Source organism: Platalea leucorodia (assembly GCF_965183815.1).
Source record: "Platalea leucorodia genome assembly, chromosome: 5".
NCBI classification, from domain to species: Eukaryota; Metazoa; Chordata; class Aves; order Pelecaniformes; family Threskiornithidae; genus Platalea; species Platalea leucorodia.
Window position 1 is genome coordinate 64,157,572 of NC_138827.1, and position 20,144 is coordinate 64,177,715.

General features: G+C 47.0%; 1 protein-coding gene across 1 annotated transcript; it reads left to right on the top strand.

Moving 5' to 3' along the window:
• The first annotated feature begins 211 nt into the window (after positions 1-211).
• Positions 212-19,303, top strand: LANCL1 (LanC like glutathione S-transferase 1). Its single transcript, XM_082311720.1, has 9 exons — positions 212-325; positions 582-699; positions 8,351-8,558; positions 12,538-12,673; positions 13,003-13,149; positions 15,152-15,334; positions 15,763-15,939; positions 16,224-16,296; positions 17,193-19,303. The coding sequence occupies exons 1-9, from the start codon at positions 242-244 to the stop codon at positions 17,267-17,269; spliced, it is 1,203 nt and encodes a 400-aa protein (XP_082167846.1). The 5' UTR covers positions 212-241; the 3' UTR covers positions 17,270-19,303.
• Positions 19,304-20,144: the final 841 nt, after the last annotated feature.

Consider the following 20,144-nt stretch of genomic DNA (forward strand, 5'->3'; position numbering starts at 1 on the left):
ATCCTGAAGTGCTCCCTAAACGCTACAAGGCCAGCCGAAAAGAGCCCCTAAGCCCCACGGAGCCTGCTGCAAGGAGCCTTTAACCCCCACAGGGCCCCCGAAGCCGCCCGGCGCGGCCTGCACCGGCGCCTCAGCCCGGCGGGGCGCGGGGAAGGCGAAGAGCGGCGGGACTTGTACCGACACCCGCTCCCTTCCGGGGCGGAGCGGGGGCGGATCGCGGCGGAGCGGGCACGGCGGCACCATGATGGCGCAGCGGGCGCTTCCTAACCCCTACGCGGACTACGACAAGTCCTTGGCCACCAGCTACTTCGATGCCGCCGGGAGGGTGAGTGGGGTCGGGGTGAGGCGGCCGGGGCGGGAGCGGGCCGTCCTGGGGAAGGGCCCGCTCCCGCCGCGGCCGCAAAGCCCAGCTGGGCAGCCAGGAGCCCAGCCTGGTCCTGCGGTACCCAAGGGTTTCTCGTAAAGACCTGTCAGGTTACAAACCACCCGGTGCCCTGGTTGTGCCCCCTCCGGGCGAGGCCCTGTCCGCCTGCCGGTGTTTCCTGCACATTTGGTGTGTTTTGTTTTTTTTTTCTCCACAGCTGACCCCCGAATTCACGCAGCGGCTGAATAACAAAATCAGGGAGCTGCTCCAGCAGATGGAGAGGGGCCTCAAGTCTGCCGACCCGCAGGACTGCACCACGTACACTGGCTGGGCAGGTAGGGTGCCCGATCGGGTCGGGTGGAGCCGGAGCTCTCCGGAGCAGACTTCTACGTTAGGCCAAGGCAGACCGTGGGTTTTTTTGGCTGTTTGAATGATCGCCGTACATCCATGTCAAGAACGGTGCTTCTTCTGCATGTTTTAATCCATTAAAACCAGGGGCTGTCTTTCTCGGGACTCCCTGTTTTTGGAGCAGGTTTCAAGCTGCAGCGGGAAGACTGTAGCGTTGCAGAGCAGGATTGGGTCTTCTCTTGGTTAATAGTGCCAAACTTAGGCAATGGAGAAAGCCAGCACCTGCTTGAGAGCAAAGATGGGAGCCTTCGAAGGGGCTGGCTCCAAATCTGGCCACGGTGGGGATGGTGCCAAGTAAACCAGTTCTCCGTGAAGTAAGCAGATGCACGTGGTAGGTCCTTTACCTGCAAGGAGTCCTTGCATATGGCAGCGGTGAGCTTATGACCTGAGATAATTTCCATCTTTTCTGTTTGGGCTGAATTTTATCTTATGACATTGTCTGATTGGCAGGTTGCTCCATTCCTGTTCCCCAGGTAGTGCCCCTCCACTTAGCCAGGGCTAGTTCTGCTCCAGTACCTGCTGGAAGGAGCAGAAATGCAAATGTGAGTATAACGAAGGACGAAAGCCTTCCTCACACTAACTCTTGTGTGCAAAGCTTCCAGGAGTTTGTCTTTCTTCTGTTCTGCATTTTCAACCTGGTTTTCTTTCCTTGGGAGCATGCCCTGCCTTCCTCTCCCTATTCCTGCCCACTGGAGCCAGAGAGGACACACCTTTCTCTGCCACTTCATCCTTGACTACTGCTGTGTTCTTTGTCAGCTTTCCTGCCTTCTGCACTGTGCCAGGCTCTGGGGAGGGACCCTGGGGTAGTTGCAATTAATCTCATGCTTGCTGCAAGATTTTTTGCCGTTGCTTTTTTTTTTTTTTTTTTTTTGGCAATAAACTGCAATCCTAAATGGCAACGTTCTGCATTGTAATCTGGGTGTGGCTGGCTTGTGCTTGGATGCTATGGAGCTTGATGGCAACAGTTTGCTTAGGAGAATAGTGTTCATTGTGTTGGTGCTAAACTAATGTTGCAGCTTGATGACAGCAATGTCAGAAATGCCTACTTAAAAATTTTAGTAAGGTAGACAGGCACCAAGAGCACTCTAGAGCAGTTCATAAGAAATGCTAGGATGCCAGTATTAAATTCCTGCGTGGGAGAACATTGATTTCATCGGTTGCTGCTTGGCAGCACTCTGCTGCTGCTGCCTGTGAATTTATGCATTTTTGTTCAGTGCTGGCTGATTTCAGCTTGGGAGACAGGTTCAGTCTTCCAGTCTGTGTGACCCTGCTCTGAGGTCCCCTCAGATGAAAAGCACTCCATACGTAAAGATAGACTTCAGTCATGAGGGTGCATGATGGTAGAGATAGACTTCAGTCATGAGGGTGCATGATGGTAGAGTCTACCTCTGGCCAGAATAATTCAGGAGATAAAGCAGGAGGAAAATTACCTGATGTTAGGAGTACCCTGAAAGTCTGCGGGGAGAAGGTAAGCACCTTTCCCCAAAGACCACATTCCCTTCCTTAGGGTGGCCATAGGGAGCGTCATATCGGAAAGTGACTGCAGTTGTGAAGCAGTGGTTGACAGCTCTGGTAGGATTTCAGCTCGTTTTTATTTGGAAGGGAGTTTCTCAAGAGGGATTCTTCTCTCTTCCTCCCAGGGATCATTCCTCATTGGGCACACAACCTTCTCACCTTGGCTAATAGGATTAGAAAAAACCCATGCACAGCTTTCCTCCAGGTCACAGCCAGCGAATTGAAGTTTGCAGATATTACACTGTATCTCTGTCACCCTCCCTTCTTTTCTAATCCTAGCTATGTTAATTTATTCAGTGCTGGTTTCCAGAGACAAAATTAATTGGGCCAAGACAGCAGCTCTTTCCTGTAATTGCTTATGTAGAAAAGGCTTGTTGAGTATCTTCTCATGTAAATCATTGCCCAGCAGTCTGAAATCAACCCGCACTCCTGTGGCTGCTAATAAGAGAGATTTGAAATGTGGCTCTCAGTGCAAACTCTGCGTGAAATGTAACATACTTGAGCGTACTACATTACACCCAGTAATACACAGCATATGCTGGTATTTTACTTGGGTGCCTGTTTCTTTCCCAACGCACTTGACAGAGCCCTGTTCCCCCGGCCTGCATTTGTGCCAGGGAAGCCACGGCTTCTTGGCACGTGACGTTGGAGCAGAGGGAGAGAAGGACTTACATTTTCAGCTCAGAGGCAGTGAAACACACTTTGGATCAAGATTATCCAGCGTTACGGCTGAATGCCCTCAAAACACATTTGAATCGTCTTGTTAAAATTTTTTATTCAGTTCCCCACAGAGATCAGGGCCCTGTAGGCAACACCTGGTGTCCGCCTGGGTGTAGACCAGACTTGGCTGTTGTGTTCTGTTTTGTCTTTTAATCACTTTAGCTAGACTGCTGTAAGAGCTTTTGTGGTCTTAATCTGTTTCATTGGTATCAAAGAGTTGACTGAGGGAACATAAACTGCCATAAGCTAATTCTGAATCAGAAGCAGTTCAAATCCTGGCAGAAGTACAACTGCCTCATCCATTTTCAAATAGATGAGCATGAGGATGCCGAAGAGTACGTACATGTGAGTTGATAATTCTCATAGTGCAAGAGGCCTTGCTCCAAAGACTGCCTCAACTGGCTGGGAGCATAGATGATAGAAAGGGAATGGAAGTAGACTGACTTCAGTGCTGTCACCTCTTAGCTAACTGCAGAAGCTAGGAAGCTCCTGAGTCCAGTGGCTGGCAGACTGTTGTGTCCTTCCAAGATGATAAGGTGATCTGCCACCTGAAACAGTATATAAGGGAGAGATTCCCCTTCCTCCACATTATGGCAGTGCCTTTGGAATTTGTTTCCCATGTGCGCATTCCCCTCTCTAGCAGTGTTGTAGTCATGGCTTTCAAAGCTTGAGGGCCTCTGAAACAGACCGGTGATTCCAGCTGGCCTGCCTCACCCACACCTTTTGGCTGGCCTGTTGGCAAGTGGAGATGAGGAGCAGGGCTGAGTTGCCTTTTGAAAGGACTCTTCAAAAGACACGCCAGATCAAAGAAAAGCCATTTAAGTATGGATAGAAATTCTGACCGTACCAGTTCAGGAAAGCTTCTGGAAAAACACCTTTCACTCACTTTAGTGCAGTATCTTAGTTTTAACCTCAGAACCCAGGGAACTTGCATCTCCTTAAGAGAGTTCTGTTCAGAAAAACAGAAATCCTCAGGTAATCCCTGCAGAATAAGAGGCAGTGAGGCTGCATTTGATGAGAGAGAATAGAGTGCCTTGTGTCACCCACATAAACAGCATTCCTGCCAAGTGCTTGGTGGGTAGTTTTTGTGAAATCTCCATTCTTGGAGATAGTCAGTATTTGACTGGACAAGACTCAGAGCAATAGGATGTAAATTTGAAGTTGGCCTTACTTTCAGAGGGTTGGATCAGATCAGCTCCACAGATGCCTTTTGACCTAACCTGTTGTAGGATTCTGTGATGGGGTAGTGGGTAGTTTTGGTTTGAGCTGGGCTGGTTTTTTTGTTTGTTTTTTTTTTTGAGGGGGGAAGCTTCTTTTGTAAAAAGTTTTACAAAAGAAGCTTTGTTACCCAGGTTTTAAGGCTGGAGAAGGTAAGGCATCCTGAGAAATGCCCCATTTCCCACAATGCACTAGGAAGGCAAGCTGCAAGCTGTAGCAAAATGCACCTGTGGCTACCCAGACAGTTCTGAACATGGGATGATACAGCCCCCCGGAAAAGATGTCTCACTGTCCCATTCAGCATGGCTTTGGCATGCATTTATGTGCACAAGATAACATCCCATGCGTCTGCACCAGAAAAGATGCTTGTTATCCTTTGAGCTGGGCAGTAAAGCTATGCCACCTCCTCTGTAACTTTTACTCCGTGCCTGACTCATTAAAATGACATTAGGTTTCTCACTAGAAACCATCAGGCTTCATCACTATGTGCAGAGATAGATTTCCGCTTCTTCCCTCTGTGTTTGACATCCTGCTTGGAGGGTGCTGGCTGACTGACTTCCCTGGGTCAATGCAAGATCTCTGAGCTCTTTATTACTGTAGATGGCAGGTTTGGAACTGGTCCAAATTAGGTCAAGAAATCTCCTCTTCTGGCAACCTATTGTCCTTTGTGAAAGGACCACATTGCAGCCCAGCTGGTGGACAAGGAGGCATGTTCAGAGCAGTCTAATGGGCATCCCTGCTGGTGCTGTCAGCAAGGGGACTGCAGCAGAGCCGACGCCGAGCGCTGCTTCCTCTCACTTTTATCCACTCTACTCAGCGAGAAGAGGAAGCTTCGTCTCACTACTGCTGTTCTCCCACCAGCAGAACCGTTTGCAATGGTAGTGCAATCCAACATAAAGAACAAGTCTAAACTTGCAGGGAAGGTGAGGCACAGCTTTACTTCCCTTTGATCAACAGAACGGTCATATGGATGAGAGACTCTTTCAGCCTGCTGCGGTGTTTAGCTCTCGAGCAGTAACTTTTCTGATATCTCCAGCAATGTCTGCTCTGTTGAAAGCAATTGTTGCTAAAGTCAGGGCTGTCATCAGTAGCCAGCTGATGCAGCTGGTGCAAACAATTCCATTTCTACTATGTAGGTTTAAGTCTCCTCCTCTGCCTCACTCAAAAGAAATCTCTAATGCAAAGCACCCCTCTGCATCTGCAATACTGCTCATACAGGATGGCAAGAGGACAGAGATGTTGTTTACTGTCCTACTGAAGATGTTAAATAAACAGGCTTTGTGAGAGGCATGCAGAACTGATTTTTACCTCCCGATTCCCTGCAGTGAGCAAGCATCTCAGGCATTAACTCTCCAGTGTGTTGGCTTCCTGAATACTAGAGATGGCAGTTTCAGTCATCAGAGCCCTGCTAAAGGATGCGCTGTCCATAGCACATGTGTTCACTGTAGCCTTCACTGCACCGTCAAGTGATGTCCGATGCATTTGCATTTGTGGCTATGCAGCAGGTCTTGCACTGCAAGGAGCAAAAAACTTTGAAGTCTGGAGAAACTACAGAGAAGAATGTCCAATAGTAACCAACAAACAGAACAAAGCCCGTACATCTTTGCCAGTAACAGGCCACAGGCAGCCACTGCATGGCAGTTCTGCTGGAAACAATCAGGAGTCTCAGGTCACAAAAACAGGTCACATTTCCAACTGGGACACTGAACGCAGACCTCCAGGGCACACAGAAATGGAGCAGACCCACTGCTTACCTAGCCGCATTTGACTGATGATGCCATGTTTGTATAGCACTTAAAACATGCCAAACAAACACCCAGTCAGTCAGAAAACCCTACCTGGTCAGATGGGGTGAGGAAGGTGTTATTGGAGAGGGAGTGAGGCAGAACTGTGGAATAGCTTCTGCAGAGCAACACTGCCTAGCTGAGCCAAGTTCATTAGGTGGAAACTCTTATCTCCAAACTGAACTGCCTCTGAAACATGCTGCCTACATCTTGGCACACAGGTCAATATAGGATATTCCCCACCCAGGTGACTGCATTTTGTATCCCTCTACATACATCTGTAAACATTGCCTCTTTATGCATGGGCCTGCCCTCCTCTTCTGGCCTTCCCTACTTTTGGGGTCACAGATAGCAACAGAGCGAGCAAGCAGTGGGCTGAAGGCAGCACTGCATTGTACCCTTCTGATCAGCATAGGAGTATGAATTCCTTGAGGAATAAGCTGAGAAAACTGGGTTTAAATTCAGTTTGTAAGACCTTTGGGTTTTAAGGAAAAAATGAATGATTTGGGGAAGCAACTCATCCCATCCATGATTTAGTATAGGTCAGTGGTTTTTTGGAGTCTTTTCCAAAGATGCTTGGGCCTGGGAGGAAAGGGGGCAAGAAATGTTTTAAAAGAGGAGAGGCAAAGAAGTCAGAGGAAAACAATGCCGAGACATTTACTTTCTAAGAATTCAATCCTAGCAGTAGTCTTAGTATGGTAGCTATGTACATAATTAGGGTGGTATGATGGCAGTGGGAATAGAAGCTACTTACAAAGCAAAAAGTTGTATATTAAAGCAGGTAAGTCAAGAGTGCAAGTCGTGCTCAGACAGCTATCAAGCCTATTAGAGTCTAAAAGCTGTGCTAGGTGCTAAATAAATCAAGAAGAGTCACTTGACATTTGCTAGCTGGAAGAGGAGGGTTCCCCCTTAAAGAAAGGCTTCATATCCACATCCTTATAGGCTTGAGTGATGGCACCACACATCTGAGCTCTCTCTGGAAATACTAACACTGAACTGCTTAGAGAGAGGACAAGGTTATTAGCTTCAGCAGGAAATTGAAATTTGCCCTTGATATACATGTGGAATTGAATTGTCTGTAGCACGAAGCTTTGGAGATTACCCATGCAAAATGAGAAAACGATCTAAATTTAAAATGGTCCTCAGTACCATGGAAAGTAATTTTGCAGCATGCTTGCCCCCCCTCACTTTACCACATCAAAAGCTGCTCTGTTAATTTAGGCTTAAACACAGGACCTGAGTCGTCTTAGAAATGGTACTGGTAAGGGATAAATAAGCTTTTGTTGAAGTGATGTAGGCCAGTAGGTTTTTTCAGTGCATGTTCGAGGATGCCTTCCAGATCAGAAGGATGGTTCAAATGTAGCAGACCTTTCAGACACAGACTTACTGAGGACTCCTCAGTTACCTACTAAAGGCTTCAAGAGCTGGATGAAGATAGGGCAGACAGAGGCAAAGGACAGCAATTGATGTGACTTCTCAGTAGCGGAGTTGTTTCTTTTCTGTAGCTGGCTAGCCCATTGAAAACCTCCAGGGAGGACCATGCAGCCTTTTCCAGCGTTCCAGGTAGCTGTTTATGTTTCAGACAAGGGTTGATCTCATGAATGATGTGCTGCAGAGGAGAGTTGGGCAGGCCCTTTCTTTTCTAGGATGCACCAGTCCTTGGTGTAGGGCCTGGGACCTGCTCAGCAGCAGGAGATGATGTCCAGGGAGCTGTAACAACCTTGCTGGTGCTTTCCAGTGGGAAGGAAGGAAAAGAAAAAAAAAAAAAAAGAAAGAGCCAAGTAGGATGTCTTAAGGGTGCTGATGACATGTCACGTTTTTAAAAATCCAGTCCAGGCTAAGTGACCCAGCCCTTTACTTCCTGGAATGGAAAAAAATAATTGAGATAAGGTAACAACTCAGCACTGCTCTGCCACAAGTACTATCTTGCCCAAAGATTTTTTTTTTTTTTTCCTCCGCTGTTTAGCAACAGTCCCAGGTACAGTTGATAGATTTATGTGGGTTTGTCTAGGTCTCATCTTTTGCCTCTCGCTACTAAAATTGTATGTAACCTGTGTATCAGAAGCTCTGCTGTTCTCCGGGACCTCCTGGGTCAGATGCTGCTGTTTGTCTTGACCTGCTTGAGCAGCATCAGGTGCAAGGAGGTCACAAAGCAGCAAAAGAAGCTGTGGATGCTGCAGCTATGGTTTATGCCTCCAGATGTGCCTGAGAAGCCTGTCTAGAAGGCTTATGCCCTAGATGAGGCTGAGGGCCAGGCTTTTATGTTCGTTAAAACAGCCAGGGTGCATAGCAGGAAGGGTAAACTTTTCTGGTGGGTGCAACCTTTATGTTCCTTTTGCAGGAATTGCTTTGCTGTATTTGCACCTGTATGATGTGTATGGAGACCCAGCCTACCTTCAGGTGGCCCACGAGTACGTGAAGAAGAGCCTCAGCTGTCTCACAAGACGATCCATCACTTTCTTGTGTGGAGATGCCGGGCCCCTGGCAGTGGCTGCTGTCGTCTACCGCAAACTGCAGAATGAGAAGCAATCAGAAGACTGCATCACTCGGTAAAACGCTTGGTTATGTCTTTGATCTAATGTTCTTCTTGCTCATAGAGCTGGTCCGGGCTTGTACCAGGCACTCTCCGCCAAGCCTGAATACATTTTTTTGCAGTCTTATGTGAGAGATAATCCAGTAACTCAGCAAGGCAGCGCAAACTTGTTTTGCCCTGGGGAAAAAGCTAACTTTAGGACAGACACGCTTGCCTGGCAGCCTGCAGGCTGGGGAACAAGGATATTGTTCAGCTGGTATTGCCATCTTAAAAATAATTCCAATAAACACAGGAAGAAAAAATGCCAAAATTACAAAAACCCAGAAGGTGAGGTTTGGTATTTTTTCAGAACCCTTAAATTTAGCTTTACAGCCATTTTGATGAAAAGGAGAAATGTGGCAGGATTATTAGATTAATTTTGTCACTCGCTTCCACTTGCTAATTGTTAGTTGAGTTTGACTTAAACCTAAGATTGACAGCATCCCTTTCAACTGCTGAATGCAGCTGGTTATGATTCATTTATTTCTATTTCCTGCCTTTCCTCAACTGTTTTCAAATGTATTTCTGTTGGGTACTTAAGACAAAAAAAGGACAAACAAGCAGTCCTACAGTCAGATCAGCATGTGGCAGAGGAAGGAAAAAAGTTAAGAAGATGCAGTTGCAAGCTTTTCTTGCTTAAGGGAGATCAGTTTTGAGAAGGTGAGAAACAGCCCTGTAAGCTTTGTTTCCATTTACGTGTGGTCAGCACAAAACCAAGATAAAACCCCTGACACTTCAGAACAACACTGAGTGCCCTTAAACAGCCATGAGCAAGTGATGTGTAATATCAATTAAAAAAAGCCATGGGTGGGAATCAGGTGCCTGTATGGTTTGGACACCCAAGTTCCCACTTCCTTAACTAAGAATAGCTTCTGGTTTATGTGGACAGAACGCTCCTCTTTGTTCTTGAAATAATCTGTGGTTTAGGTTTTGCTTAATACTGTGTCAAAGTGGTGAATCTCACTATGATTAATATATTTGCTAACAAAAAGGGAACTAATCTGTCAAACAGTACTGGACAGTTTGGTCAATGCATAAACCCCAAGTTGTGAAAAATCCCTAATTCATGTTTTTTTGCTGTAGCTCTCCCCTCCCCATATCCCTCCTGTTCTGCCTACGGTTTTGTGGCAGAATGGAAACTCATGATTAATTGTGCACTGCCATCTAATGGCATAATAAAGGCAGAGTCTTGGAAATTGGTTTCTTCATACATCTGAGAGGAGGAAAAAAGAAAAATGTGGCTCTCTCGAAGGAACAGTTGTACTGTCCCTACTCTGCCACCAATTCCCAGCGCAGTTAGCCTGACCATGCTACCTTTAAAAGGAGAGTATTTCTTTGAGAAATAGCTCGCTTAATCGAAACTCTTAAGTGGGTTTTGAGTATGCTGTTTAGTTACAGAACAGTTGCTCAGTTGTGCAGTGCGCGTGCATAGAAAGTGCACTTCTGTTACAGCTGTGGACAAGGAGGGCCTCTCTCCATTTTGTTCTCTGTCTTTTAAAGCACCTCATCTTTACAGAGCCCAAGGAGAGAATCCATCAGCCAGGTTTTACCTGCAGTGGAAGAGATAGAACCCTGCTTTTTCTTAGCACCTTGCTCTTGCCCAAATGAGTTCATGACCGACAAATGTGCTTTTGTGCTCTGGAGAGAGTAACATTTCAGGGCAGCCCATTTTCCAAGAGCCTGTAAAAATCTGAGCCGTGTTCCAGGAGTCCTCTTTTCCCTGCCATCTCCCACCAATTCAGAAGGTCAAAGGTTTGCTTTTAGAGCCAGTGGCATACAAAAATCCCATCTTGCTCTACAGCTACCTCACTTTCCCTCTGTCCAGAAACTACTTATTTTTGACAGTTGAGGTAATAGGCTGATATGTGAGCAGGAGTGGCTCTTCCTTTCAGGGACTTCGATTTACCCCCTCACACCTGAGAAATGCATTCTGCATGCAATCAGTCCAGAAGCATCCCAGGCATCTCTGGCTGCATGCGTGCCATGCAGCCCTGCCCTGCATTTCAAAAACAACAGAAACTGCTGGCACGCTTCCTCCCCTGATTATCCTGACTGGGAAAGCAGCTAGAGGTAGAAGCAGGAATGCATAAGGAGCAAGAATAGTAGCTCCAGCTGCTTCAGATTTCCCCATGAAAAGATTTCACATCCAGACCTCAGAAAATCCCTACTGTGGGTATTAGCGTATACCCACCCATCCATTCCTTCTGTTGCACCTGACATTTCCCTGACATCTCAGAGCTGAAGGACATCACCAGCCAGCATCTCTTCTGGCCAGCCTGCTGCTGGGCAGAGTCTGTCTGTCGAAACACTGCTTTCCTCTTTGGAAACCCTCCTCTTCATCTGCCTTCCTTGGACTTGGGGACAAGGGACATGAGGAGGCAGCAGGGCTTTCCTTTCAGCCCATGCAGCTGAAAAAAAAAAAGTAAAGTCTGTCTCTTGGGTTTAATCTGCAAGAAATCTCCCGCACAGAGCAATGCACATCTCAAGTGGTACATGAGGAGACAGGGCCAGTCCACCTTGAGACACTGCTCTCCTTTCTCCTTCAATATCCCTGCTCACTTTGAGTCCAGCGCCAACGGAAAGTTTCCTGCCGTGGGGAGTCACAGCCCAGCATCCTCTCTCTGCTCCGAGGGTGCTCTGGACATTTGCTTGCTTCTTTCCTTTGCAACACATTGTTCTGCCCGGCAGCAAAGGCTGCCAAGGCACCTTTTCTGCTCCTCATGCTGCTGTGACAGGGAAGCCCTGCACACACACAGCTCTCCTGGCTGGTTTCTTAGCCCCCTCCCTGTTGCAGCCACAGCAGGAAGCAGCTGAGGGAACAGCCGTGAAGCCACTTATGCTGGTATTTTAAAAGTGATGGCATTTTTCAGATTGCTGTCTCAGGGGTGAACAGAAAAATAAAGCCAAAACGAGTCATGTCCCTGCCTGCTGCTCTGACAGGGAAGGACATCCAGCCTTGTTGGAAGTGTGATGAGAGGCAAAACAAAGGAAAAATTGCATTGAGAGTGAATTGGGCTACAAACCAGCAGTGTGAAGAGCTGTCAGTCTCTGTTAGCACTACAGGAATATCACCAGCTTTGCAACATGATAATAGAAAAATGGCAAAGAAAATATCTGACTCCATCAGACCTCTCGCTCTGCACTTGTGGGCTAAAGCCTGGTGCCAGACAGGCAGTCCTCGATGTGGGGTTGCACCACAGACAGCCCACAGCACTCACACTCTGCTGAGCTGTTCTCACTACTGCTCAGCAATCCCTAGAGAAGATTACTTACATGTACCACAGAGCCTTGATGTTAAACAACATTTCCAGCTGCTTCTCCCCACCTAGATTTTTAGCTCATGGAGGCTCCTCTTTCTCCACTGACAGTGTAGCCCTGGCCACTTGCAGGCATGGAGAGAAAGGGGCTTTTCTATCAGGACTTCTGAGCATAAGGGGTGAGATTTTTCCACATACCATCAGCACTAGTTTGATTTTCTACTATTCCTCGAGCAGTCAAGTTAAACAGATACCAGTTTACTTCGAAAATTATCATTTTTGGCAGAGGATCTGCCCTGCCAACAGCATGACAGGGAGGTAATGGTGGGCAGGCTTTCCTTACTGAATTGGGGCAGCCTTTCCGGAGCAGTCCGCAACTTTATGCTGACCATTTCCTATAGCCCAGGTTTCCCCACACGTAGCTTTCCCAGAGCTGGTGCTCTAAAAAACTAGCACATAGTACAACTGCACTGTAAAGAGCTGAACAGACTAAAGCAATAACCCAAACAAAAAGCAGAGGGGAAAGAGGGATTCTGCACCTTGCGTAGCTGGAAGGCTGAGACCCAGAGACTGGTCTGACATCTCCCAGGGCACGAGCAGCATGAAGGAACAAACCATGTTTTTGAGCTTCAGTCTCACTGCTTGGTTACATGGCTTTGAGCGTCCTCTAATCTCCCCCGTGTTAATTTTTCTTTGTAGTTTGCTCCATCTACACAAGCTTGACCCACGAGTGCCAGATGAACTGCTGTACGGGCGCATGGGCTATCTCTATGCACTGATATTTGTGAACAAGCACTTCGGAGAGGAAAAGATCCCTCAAAGTCACATTCAGCAGGTACTGTGGCTTCTGTTGGTTTGTTAGCTGTCTCTTCCCATGCAGCTCATCTTTGGGCAGGTAAAAATCAATGCTAGATATAGAGAACTCTAGCAACAAAGAAGAAACCACATCATGGTATCCCTGCTGCTCTTCTTCCAAAGGGACAAAGCACTACACACACACACCCACACACACCCTATAAATCCATAGGCAGTACTGAATTGGCACACATTTCACTCCCTCCCCGACACTCTTCCCTCTGCTTGGGCAGAAAAAACAACTCTCTTGTTCTGTGCTGTGTCCAAGACGGCAGCATTTCCCTTACCTGCATCTGTTCCCATCCACAGGTCTGTGAAGCTGTTGTAGCCTCAGGAGAGAGCTTGGCCAAAAGGAGGAACTTCACAGCAAAGAGCCCACTGATGTATGAGTGGTACCAGGAGTACTACGTAGGGGCAGCCCATGGTTTGGCTGGGATTTACTACTATCTCATGCAGGTAAGAGACTCTGGAGGGGAGGGGCCCTTAATAGCTGTTTCACGTTTCTTTGAACAAGGAGGAGCATTTGAAGTGGCTCTTGGTGATATCAAACTGGGCAAGATTCCTTGTCTGATGGATTTACTCCTGGGTTTGATCACACATCCCTACTTCTAAAGGTTTTCTCTAAATCTGTGAGATTGAATTTCCCACCTCCATGGCAATCGGTAGGGAAATGTGGCCTGCATTATACCAGCAGTTTCACATAATGAAGCCCTGTAGGTCAGCAGGATCTGAGCTTCCCCCTCTTGTGTTAATTGCTTATAAAGTATTCCCGTGGGTTGGTATCTGTGGGTTTCCTGCATTTTTGAGGTGGTTACTTGGAGCAATCTCAGACCATTACAGAATGAGAATCTCTGTAGGAAAAGCATGGTGAAAGAGATTGTGTTTGTAGTAGCAAAGTGGGAAATGCCTTTGTTTCCAAATCAGGGCCTATATCTAAATGTTAAAGAAGTGGGACTTTTTACTTTGATAAAGCAGCTGAATTCTGTAGTGCCTGAAGTAGGCAGGCAAGACAAGAGGTTGGGAGCTGCAGTGCCCCTTTGCTTTGATGCTGTCTTTCTCACGATTTTGCACAACTCACTGGAGCTCTGGGAATCTTTGCTTCCCCGGCTCTGAAATGAGGGTGATAATTCCCCTATGTGGGTCACTTTGTGCATAAATTTACAGTGCTTAAGCTCTTAGGAAAATAACAGCAATAAATAACTTTGCATTTTCAAAGCATTAAGGGCACCTACTGAGCAACACAGATTATTTTAACATAGCAATGTTCATAGAAATAGGTGATATCTTTCATTAGACCCAACTCTCACAGCAGGTGGAAAAAAAGCCAGCAGGTTTCAAGTATTTGAGCTTTCCTTCAGCAGCCTCAAAGTTCAAGCCCATATACAGGATAAGAGGAATTCCTGTGAATATAACCCTCTTAGGTAACTCAGAGAGGAAGGGGTGGTTGGTGTTTTTTAAGCAGAAGGAGATTTGGCAAGAGGAGGATGCAAAGTGATTACTGTCCAGGAGTACAGAACAGCTAGTTGGGAGCAGGGGAGACAGCAGTGTGCTGTGAGCCCCAATTTGCACCGAGTCCCTGAGCTTGTTCCCAGGCTGATGTTTTAAAGAATTTTAAGTGTAAGTCTCCCATAAAATACTGCATGGGCTTCATGCCTCTCTGCCATATGAAGTACAAGGAGCCTGGATCAGCCAAGCATGATGCACAAAGGGCCTTGGGGGAAGCAAACAAGGGAAATATGGAGAGGAGAACATTGGACTTTTATCTCTAATGGTTTTACAGCACAAGTATTGATTTTTAATTTTCAACTTACCAACCTGGGAACAATTCGATCCTTAGATGAGAGCGCTCATTGCAGTCTGCGATGGGAAGTCAGAACTGCACAGATTTCATGTGGGGCAGTGTCATTGGAAGAGGACACTGAAGCCACTCCTTTGTTTCTGTCTGAGGTCAGTGGTGAAGTCACCCCCTTGCAATTACCCAGAAACGTCTGTGAAAATGCAGCATCACAGCCTGCCAGCTGGACTGGCCCAGCAGCTCAGAGCTGAGATGCTCTACGTACTAGGAATCATTCCTGGTATTCATCCTTAACACTGGTTTTATACAGCTTATCTCCTTACTCCAGCTCTGGGTACCTGAAACTATTCTTAGTCATCTTCAGGAAAAGCAGCAGCAAGCACTTTTGCTTAGAGGGCCAGGTGACACACTAGGGGCAGCCTTTGTTTCTGGGGATGCAAGGGTATGACTGGAGGTATATCCCCACCAAAGGGCAGAGCAGCCTGGGGCCAAGTGGATATTTGTGATGTGTGAAAGCCTGGACCAAAGAAATGACTGGATTTACAAGGAGCAAGAGGAAACATGACCATAGGTGCCTTTGTTTCTGCCTTTCAGGCAGATCTTGGGCCTCTTAGGGAGAGACAGAATGGTAATTCTCCTGATTTAATGCTTTCTCTCTCTTAGCCTGGCCTTGGAGTGAGCCAAGTAAAACTGCACAACACAGTCAAACCCAGCGTGGACTACGTCTGCCAGCTCAAGTTCCCATCTGGCAATTACCCTCCATGCATCAATGACACCAGAGACCTACTCGTCCACTGGTGCCATGGGGCACCAGGTGTTATCTACATGCTTGTCCAGGCCTACAAGGTACCAGAAATCTGGCAAAGACCCCTGGGGACCCCTAAATATGGAACTTCATCATGGAGAAGACTCTGTTGAGACCCCCCCTGCCTGAAAGTAGGATGGCTTGTTACAAAGAAATCACCCCACAGGGACCACTGACTGAAACAGAAATTAGTCTTTTAAAAAATTATTTCTGAAAATACCCATCAGCTGTGTGGGGTGTCCTGTTGCAGGTAACTGATGGTGACGACTAGTTGTGTGTGAAGTAATAGTCATACAGCCCCATTCATCATGTCGAAACATCCTCCTTTAAAGTAGACAGCAAAGTCACAGCATTAAGACTTCAGTAGGAGAGAAACTAATTAATCCAAGCCTCCCCACCACTCACACAGGGATGCTCTTTGTGTAAAGGAAATTGCCTCAGCAAGAGGGAATATTTCTTGTCTCTGCAGGTCTTTGGGGAACAGCAGTACCTAAATGATGCTCTGCAGTGTGCAGAAGTGATCTGGCAGCACGGGTTACTGAAGAAAGGCTACGGGCTGTGCCACGGGACAGCTGGCAATGCTTACGGCTTCCTAGCACTGTACAACCTCACTCAGAACATGAAATATCTGTACAGGGCCTGCAAGGTGAGAGCCTGCGTAAGGAAGGGAGAGGGGATTATTTGCTTCTGCCTTTTACGTCACTACCTTTGCCTTCGAAACCTAATTTCTAGTGTGGCAGAGATGCGGCTAGATCTGACCAGCTCCACCAGAATAGTCCTTCAGCAGCACAGTCACTGTCTGACAGCCTGTACAGAAGGAATATCCTGCAGAAGCCTTGCTCTGCAAGGGATAATGTGAGGATGACGGTGGTATTTTTTTTAAGATAGTCTTTAACAAACTTTCAACACTTTTTGTTCCTCTTTTCTCAGTTTGCAGAGTGGTGTTTAAGCTACGGTCAACATGGGTGCCGGACTCCAGACACACCATTCTCTCTCTTTGAAGGTAAGCTCCATCTCTGTGCTTGTGTTTTGCTCCTGGATCTGAGCCAGTCCAGCATCAAGGAAAACCGAATACATGCTCCACTGAAGTCTTTGCAAAACTCAGCGTAGAAGATGGGGAGGAAATTGTATTCGCTGTTTTTACCCTTTCCCAGAAGCAGCCTTCTTGTAGCACAGGCTGATGTCTTAGCTGGAGCATCTTGTCCTCTTGGGCGTCCAATGCAGATTCTGCACACAGGTCTTAAGGGGAATTCTTTAATGGGTACAGGCCAAAGTCTACCTTATGGTAATTTGTAGCCTGGCTTCTCAGACAGTCTCTTTTCTGCGCATTTTTAAGGATTAAAGTCCTTCATGGGCTTTCCAATTTCATTTCAAAGGTGAGTGAGGAACAAATGGGGCTGCTTTTGTAGGCCTTTTTGGCTCCAGTGGCGCTTTGTAGCTCCTACTAATGGCTCCCCCAAAATCTGCCATCAGCAGGTATTGCTGAAAGAGCCGGTTCCTCAGCTACCGTAAATCTCCCTAGCTTTGCTGCAGGCCAAGGAACAAGGGCAGCTACATCAGTAGGATGTAGGGCCCTGAGGCAGGGTCCGAAGCTTTGCAAAGATACTCAGATTGTTAAACCTGTGGACAGGTAAAACAGAAGGGAGGGAGCTGGAGGGGGGAAGACCCATCACATTTTCCCAGGTGCTTTTCAACATTTGATTAACTTCAAAATGCTTTACCCACTGAAGTACCTAAGTTGTTTGGGAAACCTGGGGTCAGACCTTGGAAATGATTTAGGTCCTTCTGAAAATGTTTTCATTTCTTCTGTCTTCATGACTCATTCACCCCCTGGATAATTCATAAAATGGGTGCCCAAAGGTAATCTCTCTGAAGCACATTGTGTTTTCTTACCCTCAGGAATGGCTGGAACAATTTACTTTCTTGCTGACCTGCTGGTGCCAACCAAAGCCAAGTTCCCCGCATTTGAACTCTAAATCTGAGCTTGGCAGTTTCCTGCCTGGATCCTTCCACACTTGGAAAAGCAGTTTGAAGCTGCTTTCTCCTTCTTCCAAACTCATCGTTGTTCACCTAACTGAACATAAATCCATCCTCCTGAGGGCATGCTGAGTTCTCTAATATTTCTAGTCATCTCATTGCATTGTTTCAGTTTAAAAGACAGAATGCAGATTTTGCTGGTGTCTCTTAAAAATGCAGGGCTGCAGGTGGGAGCAGGGACAAAATGTACAGTATTTTGTTGGCTATAGAGTTTTGCTATTTTCTGTATCCCATTTCCTGGGAGAAAGTTTTCTACTGAATGTAACTTTTGCCATTTAATTTTTCTTCATTTTTTTTGTGCTGACAGATAGGTGCAGGAATTTAGTTGCCTTTGGAAAACAAAAGATGAAAAACTGAGACTATTGCCCTGCAAGTTGCTTTTAAGTGTTTTCTTTCTGTGCACCCAGGGAGTAGGCAGTTCAGTAGTTGGGCTGCTCTACATGACACAATTGTGATGGACTGTTGAATGTTAATAGATGGGGTTTTTTTAATGTCAGATTGCAAGTGGCACAGCTGGAACTGACATGCCAAAGCTTTGTCCTGAATTTCCACCTGTTTGCTTTAAAGGCAAAGGCTACATATAGCGCTCTTGGGCATTTTTTTTTTTCAGTGATGGACAAATAATCCGCTAGCTTTTGTGCTTATTTGCCATCCTATACTAAACCTTGCAAAAGTACATAGATCATCTAATGGAAAACTCCAATCTAAAAGTGAGCTAAACATGCCTGCTGGTGTGGTCTCTTCTGTTTAGTTTTGAAAGTTTATTTTTTAGTCTTTATTTAAAATTGTGTATGAATATTATAGGTGTTAGGTGGTGCCAGGCCCACCAGCAGCAGCATGGGAAAAGAAATGTATTCCACTGAGTTGTCAGTGTTTAACCTATTACCTGTATAGATGTTGTTTACATGCTTTATTTTATAAGCTTTCCTGAACCTGGATAATTTGAGTCACTTGTTTGCCTTGTTACTGCTTGTTGTAGTTCGATATGCAACCACACATCTACCCAACTGGAAAAACCTGCCCTAGGTTAAATAGCGGTTTAAAAGCAGACCAGATACTTGCAAGGGGTAGATGTGCTTTTCCGTCCTTAGCCGATGCTACACTAATTTGCAACAATTAGGGACCTGACCCTATAAACCACTTTCTTGGCACTGAGCACGAGCTAAACACCGAGCACACTGGAAGTTACTGATGCAGCTGTACTGCTTTGTGCTGTTTGAGGGCAGCTCCTCAGCCTGCACCAGAGTGGACATGGGTTTTGTTCTTCTAAGGGCCCAGTTGCCAAGTGCCTCAGGCCACCTAAGAGCAGGCGAGCAGCTACAGGGCAGCGCGGGCAGCCTCCAAGCCAGCGCGCTCCTGCACCAGTGATAGTGAAGCTGGAGAACCAAACCTGGCACACTAACGCAGCTAGCTCACGTGCCTGAACACAAGGCAGCCTGGCCACAGTGGCATAGGCAGACCCTCAAGAACCTCCTGGATGGGCTGCTCCAGCAAAGAGTAGAAGCCATTCCTGGAAGGCTTCCCATTTCCTCAAAGCCCAACTTCCTGCTGCCATCACATGTTCCTGGAAGTTCATCAAAAGACAGCCTGAAGCACAGAGAAGCTCATTTGCTTTGGGCTGGGCATCCCTGCCAGAAGCCTCAAGCTCATGCAGACTCAGCAGTGGTCATCCGCTATCATTCACGGCACCTAAACACCACAGGGAGGTGACTGGAGAGGAGGAAGCACAGCTTTGAGAGCAGGATTTGGCTATTCAAACAGCTTGGGGGTGGGACCCTGTAGTAAAGGAGGCCTGCTGTAAGTTACCTCCCAGCTTGGCTGGTGCGACGGCAGTGTAGGGACACTGCTCTGAGCCTGGGTTTCTCCTGGGCGCTGCTTCCATGAAGGAGATGGTTCATGCGGTCTGGTGTCATGGCAGCATCACGTCCCAGGGTTTGTACACTGATCAGGGTATCATCAGGGCCTGGTGTACGACCGCTGAGTGGAGCACTATTTAATAAAAATATTGAAACAAACAAGTTCTGGGTTATTTTTACCCCCTGCTTTGTGACCAGGATTCATGTCTGAAGAGATCAAGATATGCCACAACACCCATGCCAGAGGCTCATCGGCCTCCCACACTCCCTGAGTGTTAAGAGTATTTCACGTTTTTCCCTGTCTCCAATCCATCAAGGCCAGTCCTGTGCTTTCCCTCGCAGGCTGTGCTTTTCTCCCAGGACATCGTTTTGCAGTGCTGTCTCTGTCCAAGGCTGTATCCTCCCTGCTGTGGCTTCCATTGAGACCACAGTCCTGCAGTTTAGTCTTAACTGCACCAAAATACGCCTGTGTGCAGTGCTGGCCACCAGAAAGAGGATGTAGATCCTCCCAAAAAAGCACCCTCCTGCCCAGTGGAAGGAGGAACAGACTGCCTTGGGCAGGCTGTGACTGTCCAGCACCAGAGGCTTTAAGACCAGGAATGGTATGGGTAAAGGTGGTCCTGCCCTCCAGCGCAAGCATAAGTTAGGTTGCTTGAGGTCCTATACAGCCTGGTTTTCTACAGTTTCCATTTCTATTAAGGTTTGTGGTAAAGCTCTTCAGGGAGGGGGTCCAGCAATCAGGATGAGAAGGAAGCGTAGTGCAGAGTTTCTCTGGTTGCCCTTCCTTTCTCATACAGAGGTGTGGTGCTGCTCACTTGCACCCATCTTCATGCCAAGCAGAGGGAGCGGGAACAAGACGAAGCCTGAAAACACACAACTGCTCCTGCTTCAACAAGCTACCCGAGAAGGACTTTATCAGAAGTGTAGACATTTAACACTCAGTTCTTGGTGCTGGTTA